The 9,736-nt window shown below is 39.7% G+C and overlaps 1 protein-coding gene across 3 annotated transcripts in view; it reads left to right on the top strand.

The window, feature by feature from the left end:
• Nmi (N-myc and STAT interactor) overlaps positions 1–5,164 on the top strand; it is a 33,238-nt gene extending 28,074 nt beyond the window's left edge. For 2 of the 3 annotated variants that reach the window (XM_010604658.3, XM_010604657.3), the window contains exons 8-9: positions 3,327–3,433; positions 4,868–5,163. In XM_010604658.3, the coding sequence (XP_010602960.1) occupies positions 3,327–3,433; positions 4,868–5,068 (308 nt within the window). In that variant the 3' untranslated portion in view covers positions 5,069–5,163. Of the gene's footprint in view, positions 1–3,326; positions 3,434–4,867 lie in introns of all 3 variants that reach the window. The other variant, XM_010604659.3, reaches the window with a different exon arrangement.
• Positions 5,165–9,736: the final 4,572 nt, after the last annotated feature.

Below are 9,736 nucleotides of genomic sequence, written 5' to 3'. Positions count from 1 at the left end.
CATTCATAGAGGTATGATACAGTACCATCCTACATCAATAATACTAGATTCAGTTTTGGTTTGAAATTTACTTTGTCTGCAAATAAGATTGCTACCCCTGTTTTTTTCTGGGCTCCTGTCACATGGAGAATTGTTTTCTATCTTTTCACTTTCAGTCTATGGGCTTCTTTTTGCACTAGGTGTGTTTCTTGTATACAACATATTGTTGGATTTTGCTTCATATTCCATTTTGCCAGTCTATTTCTTTTGATTGGTGAATTGAGGCCATTGACATTGTTGGTTATAACTGATATGTACTGACTTATTATTGACATGTTATAGGCCTTTTGTTGGCTCTTTTTACTTTTTCATCTTCTCCTTTTAATTTCTTGCCTTGCCTATTTGATTTGCTCTGTTGGGCCTCATGATGTTGTTGCCTTCATTGTCTTTTTCTAGGATCTTGTTTAGAATTCCTTGTAGTGCTGGTTTGGTATTCATGTAGTTTCTCAGGTGTTCTTTGTTGTGGAAGTGTCTTATTTCCCCATCTATTTTGAAAGAGAGTTTTGCTGGATACATCAGTCTAGGTTGGAGGTTGTTCTCTTTTAGTACTTGAAATATCTCATTCCAGGCTCTCCTTGCCCCAAGGGTTTGTGTTGAAAAGTCTGCTTTGATTCTGATGGGCTTTCCTTTATATGTGATTTGTTTCTTTTCTCTTACTGCTTGTAGTATTTTGTTTTTCTGTTGGATTTCTGGAATCTTGATTATTATATGTCTAGGTGTAGATTTTTTTTGATCGTGGCTAGTTGGGGTTCTATATGCCTCACTTATCTGTATGTCTAATTCTTCCCTTCTGTTTGGGAAGTTTTCTGTCATTAATTCTGTGAAGAGCTTTTTTAAGTCATTTGTGTTTTCTCCTGCTACTTCATGGATTCCTATCAGTCTTATGTTATTCTTCTTTGCATCATCTAGGAGTTGTTGGATCGATTTCTCATGATCTCTTACTGTTTTTAAGAGACCTCTCTTTTCATGGTCACTGACTGCAATCTTATCTTCTATATCTGAGAGTCTATCTTCACATTCTTTTATTCTGTTGGGTACACTTTTGATGGAGTGTTTAATCACCTGGATATCTGTTTGAATCTGTTTTATGGATTCCATTTTTTTCCTATGTTGGGCGTTTATTTTTTCCATTTCTTTCTTATGCTGGCCCTTCATGGCTTCTATCATGGTCCTGAGCTCATCTATTTTTTTGTCAGTTTCTGCTCTAGAGTCTCGAGTCATGACTTCCATTTTGCTCACTATCTCTATGGTTATCTGGGAAATTATTTCTGTTTTGAATTTTTCTAGAGCCTGATTGATCTGTTTTGTTACTTCCTATGCTTCGAGTTCAGGGTGTCCTGGTGGTTCACTATCAGCCTTTTCATCCTCGTTTGCCCTACTGTTTGCCATTGGTGAACTGGTAGTCTGTCTTTGTGTCTTGCTTAAGTGTTTTCTCATTTTTATTTTTGTTGTTGGACTGTCCTTGGTTTAATCTCTGGGTTATCACCCAAATCTTCCTGATATATTTGCACCCTAGCTTTGTGTCTCTAACGACCCACAGACATTCTCATCTTCATAACATCAGAGAAAACAGCTCATCAAATCATCCGCAATGCTTTATCCCAACTGATACAATCAGCAACACATTAAGATCAAGCACAACTTTGACACTGACCACCTGTGGTAGTCACTAGTCTATCACCCTTAAATCATTTGAATTAAATTGATATGAAGAAGCTGTCCAGAACATGTCTGCAGTGAACAAAATTTCAATATAGTGTATTTATCATTTAATGGCTCAGACCGAGCGAGGATGCAAGACCCCTGGTCTCAGTTAGCTGATGGCTGAACCCCATGACGCTGACTGACCTTGGGCTGGAAGGCCCAGATTGAGTTCCCCAACCTTCTGAATGGTTGAACTCCACAACGTTCTATTACAGGTTTCCCACGCCCTTTCTTTAAAGATGTTCAAAGCTGGGAACTCAGAAAAATACCCTTGATGACCACCTCTGCCTCTGCAGAGTGGGTCCAAAGACTGGCACAGTCAGGAGATCTGAGAGTGCGGAGGGCGGGTTATGGGAGTTCCGCTACCTTCCCGGTGCTTGAGCAATGGCAGCTGGGTCGGGGGCAGGCATGGCTCTCCTTCCCGCAGTGGATCGGGGTCCAGGCTATGTCCTGCGGCTTGAGCGATGGCCTCTTGCATGCATTTTATTTATCCATTATTGGTAGGCATTTTGGTTGCTTACACATTTTGGCTGCCATAGATAATGTTGCTGTGAACATTAGCATGCAGTTATTTGTTTGAGCCCCTGCTCTTGGTTGAATATTTAACTAGAAGTGTGACTTCTGGATCACATAGCGATTTCATGTTTAATATTTTGAGGAACTGCTTTTCTGCTGTGCCTGTGCTATTTTATGTTCCTACCAGCAATGGCCCAGGGTTCCAGTTTCTCCATATCCTCACAACAGGGGCCTGAACTGTTAACCGGTGTACCATATTTCTCATGCAGGCGGACTAAAGAGGGGGGGTTTTAAAAAAGCTGATTGGATGGCATCAATAATTTTTTCTATTAAATCTGTTCATCTTTTTGCACTACTGTCATCCACTCTAGGAGAAAAAATATTGTAAAAATAAATCAGACAATTATTTATATTTGAGAAAACTAGAGAAGTTGAATTTGCCTTTACAATTTCTAGATGACATTCAGTGCCCCTTCATTTTTGGTTAACATCATTGTTTCACCTGATTGAATATCATGTATTGGAACAGCCCAATTAATTTCCCATGAAAATGAGAACAGATGACTTTGTATTTTATGTAGCTCAAGGGATGTCTGTCCGAGGATACTGCAGTCCCCTGTGGTTGGCTGCAGTGGATAGTTCAAGACAGAAGGGACCATTTAAAAGTCATTGTTTGGTCTTATGCTTTTCAAAATTATGAACTGTGAAGTCTTTAGCATGAACCATAGATTTTTACAGTGTTTGGTTCTTTTTTTTTTTTTTTTTGGTGCCAGGGATCGAACATGGGTCCATGTGCTTTTGGGGAAGGTGGGGGAACCACTGGGCTAAATCCCTGGCCCTTGGTTCTTTTTTTTTTTTTTTTTTTGGTACTGGGGATTGAACTTGGGACCTTCCATTTGCAAGGCAGGTAGCACAACCACTGAGCTAAATCCCTAGCCTGAACCATAGAATTTTTTAGAAATTAATCACTAGATTCAGTGTTTACCATGATATTAAATTCTGTTGGAAAGAAGTTTTAACTTTGGTTAGAAATGTTTATGATACTACAATTTTTTTTTTACTTTTAGTCACCGACAAGATTTTGAAAAAGAAAGACTACCCTCTTTACATAAATCAAAGCTGCCATAGAGTTGTTGTGTCTCCATACATAGAAAGGCGCTTGCAAAAGTATCAGGTAAAGTCTTCTTTTTTTTGAGATGAGTCTGGTCTCGAACTCCTGGGCTCTTCCTGAATCAGGCTTCTGGGTTGCTGTGATTATATAGGCACAATACTAGATTTAAAAAGTCATTCTTTTTTCATTTTGAGATCTTACTGCCCAGGCCTACCCAACAAAAAACAAAGAAAAGGTTGAGTCTGTTAGTATTTCATTCTTATTAGTGAGCAATACCTAATTTCTTTCATTTTTGTTTGATGCAGAATAAGTCTGTCTTTGTAAAGAATATTTTAATACAAACCTGTGCCTTAGTTCATTTATTCTGTCTGTCCATCCTTCCATCCATCCATCCATCCGTCCGTCCATTTATCTATTTCATGGCACTGAGGATTGAACCCGTTACCTTGCACGTATTAGGCAAATGCTCTTCTATGGAGCTATATTCCCAGGCCTTTTTAAAATTTTATTTTGAGACAGGGTCTTGCTGTGTTGCTCAGGCATAGCCAGAATTTACAATCGCTCTGCCTCAGCCTCCTAGTAGCTGGGATTATAGATGTGTGCTACCATGCCCCACTTATTATTCTCTTTCTGTATGTGGAGACACAGCTGCATTTCCCTTAATGTCTCTCCTATCACTGGGCATGGAGCTTGTGCCTCCATCTCCTGAGTAGTTGGGATTGTAATGTGTGCCACCATACCTGGCTCTTTCAGCTTATTTTCACTGAATTTATTATTATTATTGTTATTTTATATTATAGTTCTGGCGACTGAACCCCATGCCTTTACATTGAGCTACATCCCCTCCTTTTTATTTTTTTGATTGTTTTGTTTTGTTTTTGGTACCAGGGATTGAACTCGGGCCTTTGTGCTCCCCAGGCAGGCAGCAGAACCAATGAGCCAAATCCCCAGCCCCTTTTTTATTTTTTTGAGATAGGGTCTCGCTAAGTTACTGAGTTGTCCAGTCTGGGCTTGAATTTGTAATTCTCCTGCCTCAGCCTCCCACAGTACTGGAACTATAGATATATATCACCACTCCCAGTTTGAACTCATTATTTTTATTCCAAACCTGCTGCAATTTTCTATTCCTTGTAAGATATTAAATGGTGGCACTATCTACTTAGTCTTCCAACCTAGAAGCTGGAACTCATACTTAATTCTTAATTTTGCTTCACCTCTTAACATTCATTTGGTCACAAAATGTGTCATTTCTACCTCTCCCTCTTGTACAGGTCTTTCTGTTCCTCAAGCTGCCCCCCACTCCTCTCTTCTTCATAATGCCACCAGAGTTACCTTTCTGAAATTCCACATAACTCTGACAGTCTCGTGCCTGAAAATCTTCCTAAGGCTCCCTGTGTCTCCTAGGCTGAAGTCCACTATGTACAGCTTTTGAATGTAAAGTTGTGTGATTCAGAGCTTTTAGAAATTTTTCTATTTGTCTTTTTTTTCCTTTGGCAGGTATTTTCAGGAATATCTATGAGGACAGTGCTCCTGACTGGACTGGAGCACATTCAGATGGATGAAGAGACTGTGGAGGATTTCGTTAGCATTCACTTTCAGCTGGAGAAGAATGGGGGTGGAGAAGTAGAGTTTGTAAAATGTTCCCTTGGTCAGCCTCACACAGCATATTTTGAAGAATTGGGTGATGGAACAATATGAAAATTAGAGCTTTTGAGCTGAAATCACTGTAAACATTTGACAAAATGAATAACCTTTTCTTTAAAAAATGAACATTTTACTTCTTTAGTGTCAATTTAGTCTTAAATACAAAATATATTTCCAAGTCTTTGAATTCTTCTTTGTTTCAGACTCCGCTGCATATTTACAAATGCCTAAGTGCACAGTGTTAAAAATGGTTCTGTTCATAGAGGAGGTGGATGGGTTCCGTGTCTGTTGAAATCAGCTGTAAGTGACACCCTTGTCCCCCTGCTTGTGTTGGTTCAAGCTGTTCTGATCACGTAGGCCAATTGCATTTTGGCCCCTTGCCCATCAGTATGTAGACTCGGTGCTTAATACTTTCCAAAAGAAACACAGTTACACTAAGCAATTAGTGATTTCTGTAGACTTTACCGAAGATTCAGAGGACTTCAGGAGTGATCATGTCCCACTTTGTGTAACATTTCACTCTGCAGTCCAAGGTTCTCCGAGCTCAGTGTAATTTTTTTTTTGTACCAGGATCAAACTTGGGACCTTGTGCTTGCAAGACAGGCGTCAGCACTGCTGAGCTAAATCCCTGAACCCCTAATGTGGCCTTTTTCTTGAACTCTCCTTCATTTAGAATGCCAAGTGCCTCTTGATTGCATCCAAGCTGCCCAACCCCACCTCCACATAGAGTTTGTAAAAACCAGTGATTTCCTTCTTTTCTGCGGCCGATGGAAAGAAACAGTGTAAGACTGAAAAGCTTGAATACAGAGAGAGTGATAAAGAAAGTTAGTGGTTTATCATTGATCAGACTTAGATGCCATGGAACACTCTAGGGGCTGAAAGTTTTGCTGGAGAGAGACCCAGTTTATTAACATTTTGTTACTTTTAATGTGCAGAAACTTTAGGGATAAAATTACAGTTTCTGGGGCCGGAGATATAGCTCAGTGGTGCCTTGCCTACCTGGCAAGCACAAGGTCCTGAGTTTGAGTGCTGACACCCCCGCCACATTAGTTTCCTATTCAGAGATGGTAAATTCTTTTCTGATTAAAAAAACGCAACAATTTTTGGATACCATTTGTTATTAGAATGTTTTGTGAAGAGCTGGAAAAAAATTATATCCATATTTAAATGATAATGGAAATGAATGCTTTTAGAAAATATTCTAAACCTATCCAATGCTTTCTGCCACCCAGTTCTGCCCCAGCAACTGGAGATTCAACCTAGGGCTTCATATATGATAGGCAAATCCCTTACCACTGAGCTACATCCCGAGTCCTGCTTCCTGCCAAGTAATACCAAAAAGGGAAAAGTTTGGGTTTTGTCTGTTATTTTATTAAGTTTTAAATTTACTGTAACAATTATTATTCTCATATTTCTGTTAGATGGTGCCTAGACACCATATAATTTATAATAACTCTCTACATTTACCATGACAAATCTTTTGTTCTTTGGAAAAGGTGAGATTATTTAAAGCCCTAAAAAATGTTAAGACAATCTTAGTTTATTTTCTGTTGCCACAAGAGATTTATTTAGCTTATAGCACTGGAGGATGGGAAGTCCAAAAACATGTCACTAGCATCTTGGCGTCTGGTGGGGAAGGCCTTCTTCTTGTATCATAATTGTAGGATGTCACATAGTAAGGCAAGCTTGCCAGAGAGAGCTAGCTTGCTTTTATAACAAAGCTACTTCCATTATGATCCATTAGTCTGTAAATCATTGAATTCATGAAAGTATTAAGCATTTTTTTTTTGTTTTGGTTTTGTTTTGTTTGTTGAGACACGGTCTCACTATGTAGTTGAGACTGCCCTGGAACTCACTATGTAGCCCAGGCTGGTCTCAAACTCACAGCGATCTTCCTGCCTTAGCCTCCCGAGTGCTGGGATTATAGGTGTGTGCCACCATGCCTGGCTAGGATTAAGCATACTTGAGAGCAGAGCTATCTTAACCCAGTCACTTCCCAAAGGTTTTATTCCCAAATGCCAATAATAAGTGAATTTGGGGATTAAATTTACAAGACGTGATTTCAGGGACACTTTCAAACATAGCAAAGAGAACAAGTTTAAGGTACATTTTCTATTTACTTGGATAGTCTCACTATCACAGAATTGTTTACAGTCTGTGGCAGATTGCCCACCAGGAAGATATTTTTTCTAATATTTAGGAAAAGATTTGAAACAGTCACTTTTATTTCTTTGGGACCCTTCTTTAGGCAGTAAAATTGATCATTCAATTCCAAATTTTCATAATTTTTTTTGCAAAATGATTTATTTATTATGATGGAGGGGTTGTGTGGTCTAGCTTTCCACTGCGACAAAATACCTGAGAATCACAATTTAAAGGAGGAAAGGTTTATTTTGGCTCATGGTTTCAAAGGTTTTGGCCCATGGTTGCCTGGATCTGTTATTATTGGGCCTGAGATGAGGTAGCACATCATGGCAGAATAGCATCATGGGAAAAAGCTGCTCATTTTATGGTGTCCAAGAAAGAGTGGGAGAAGGAAGCACCTGAGAAGAAGGGACCGCTGACAAGATACAGTCCCCAAGGACATGTCCCCATGGCCCACTCCCTTCAACAAGGATTGATGAGATCAGAGTCCTTGTGGTCCAATCACTTCTTAAAGTCCCACCTCTGAACTTTGTTGCACTTGGGACAAAGCTTTCAACACGGGGACATTTGCGATCCAAACTGTAATAGGATCCTTTCACGATCACACAAGAGCAATCTGGTTGGATGTCTAACGGTCAGGGATAGTTAGTACACTACTTGGATGGGAAAATGCCTGAGAATACTGAGAGCTGTAGGCTTTTGGCCTCCCTCTTTTTCCTTTGCTTACAAAAAAGGAGCTCAGTGGTTCCACTGCCTTTCTCTCAAGCGCAAGGTCCTGAGTTTGATCCCTGGTACCAAAAAGAACAAGGAGGAGGAGTGGAAGTGGGAAAGGGAGGAGAAGGAGAAGAAACAACAACAACAAAAAAAAAATCAAACAATGCTGTCCTAATAAGAATTGTAGTGGTTTCATAGGCAGAGATCTGTCTTTGAAAACTTAGCAAAGATACTGTATTGCCTATTTAACAAATTGAATATTAAGTTACAAGGCCTTAAAATGTGTGTCCAAGAAGAGATCACTCTACTTAATGTGTGAAGGTGATACTGGATGATGGAATCTTTTGTCCCAGAGATGGTAGAAATAACGGCCAAATACTGTAGGCACTCACTCCTGCACAGGCAAATCTCAACTGCAGGTTGGGGAGGGAAGGGAGTTCATGGACTTGGGGTTTTGGCTGAAAGGAGCCAGCAGTTAGTGTCAAAGGTGCCTGATAATTTCAACTGGTCAGGGGCATAGTTCCAAAAGATTTCTTTTCTTGGGATGAATTTCAGTTACTGGATGGCCATGGTCAAGATGTTTGAGAAACTGTTAAATTTTGTGCATCTGGTGCCCTAATTCTATGAAAGACATCCTGGCCTTGTAGGTTTGTTGCAGGGCCAACAAACTTTACACGCCTGGGGTTTAATGGCTTCTGTAGAAGCATAGGATTAGAAGCAGAAAAGAAGGGAAAGAGAGAAAAAGCACATAACAGCTCCAGTGGGCAATAGGCCAAATTAATATTCATTACAGCCTTGAACTGAATTTCTTAAATGATAACCATGTCTATGTAGAGCCGAGTAGACTCTAACTCAAAAGTTAAGCAAGCAAAAGGAACAAACACGGATGAAAGACAGATGCCAAGCCTTTTAAATTGAATTTTAGTCACCCATCAGACATCTGTAAGACCAAGAAAAGAGGCAGGGTTTTCAGTAAAAGTGGCTGTCTGGTTTCCCGGGAAGTGACCTAGGCAACTGTTATAACCCCGAAGAGGAAGGTAATTTGTCAGAGGGGCACCTCCCTTAAAAGGGATTAGTGCAGTTCTTGCAGGACTGGATCATTTCCTGAAGAAATGAGTTTTTAGAGCTGGTAGTGTGACATAATGGGAGAGTAGCCGGCAGGCATGACACCCTGGGTTTGATCTCCAGCACCGAAAAAAGGGAGAAAAAAGCTTTGTGTTTAATTGTGGTAAACTTCAGGTGTCTATTGGACAAACAGGTACTTAGATATATGTCTGCAGATAAACTATAGATTGAGGAATTACATGTAGATGACCTCATTGTTTAAAAATCTTCATAGCCTTGTGTCTCCGTGTACAATGAATAGCTCCATTCATTGACAAACGGTGTAGATTTCAATTTTTTTTTTTAGAAAGTTATTACCTGACTCACAAGCAACATACAATTAAACTTTCTCTATCATATGCTAGTGCCACTGGTGCATTGTCACTTCAGGTTCAATTCGAAGGGAACTGCCAAGTCCAAGAATATGCAGAGTCTTCCATATTTTGTACTTTACATTTTGATAGTATAAGGGTGAGAAGATGTGACTTTTTCCTTAGCCATCATACGGGTCACAACCAATACTGTCATAACAACAACATTAATAAAAACAATGTTAACAAGAGAAGAGCAACAAATTTGTTTTATGCAAGTTTCATGAGATATGGGAGCCTTCAGAAATGACCCAAAGATCTGGGGAAAATGACTTTTGTACTACAGTTTCGTGACGAAGGGACAGACATGGACAGAAATATGATTGTGTGCAAGGTTAGGATCTAATGGTAACAGATGATCAGAGGGAGGGGACCCAGGAGGGCCTGT

Source organism: Fukomys damarensis, unplaced genomic scaffold (assembly GCF_012274545.1).
Source record: "Fukomys damarensis isolate Sample0158 unplaced genomic scaffold, DMR_v1.0_HiC HiC_scaffold_29, whole genome shotgun sequence".
Lineage (NCBI taxonomy): Eukaryota > Metazoa > Chordata > Mammalia > Rodentia > Bathyergidae > Fukomys > Fukomys damarensis.
The sequence above is the reverse complement of the archived record's forward strand: the minus strand, read 5'-3'. Positions and strand labels throughout refer to the sequence as shown.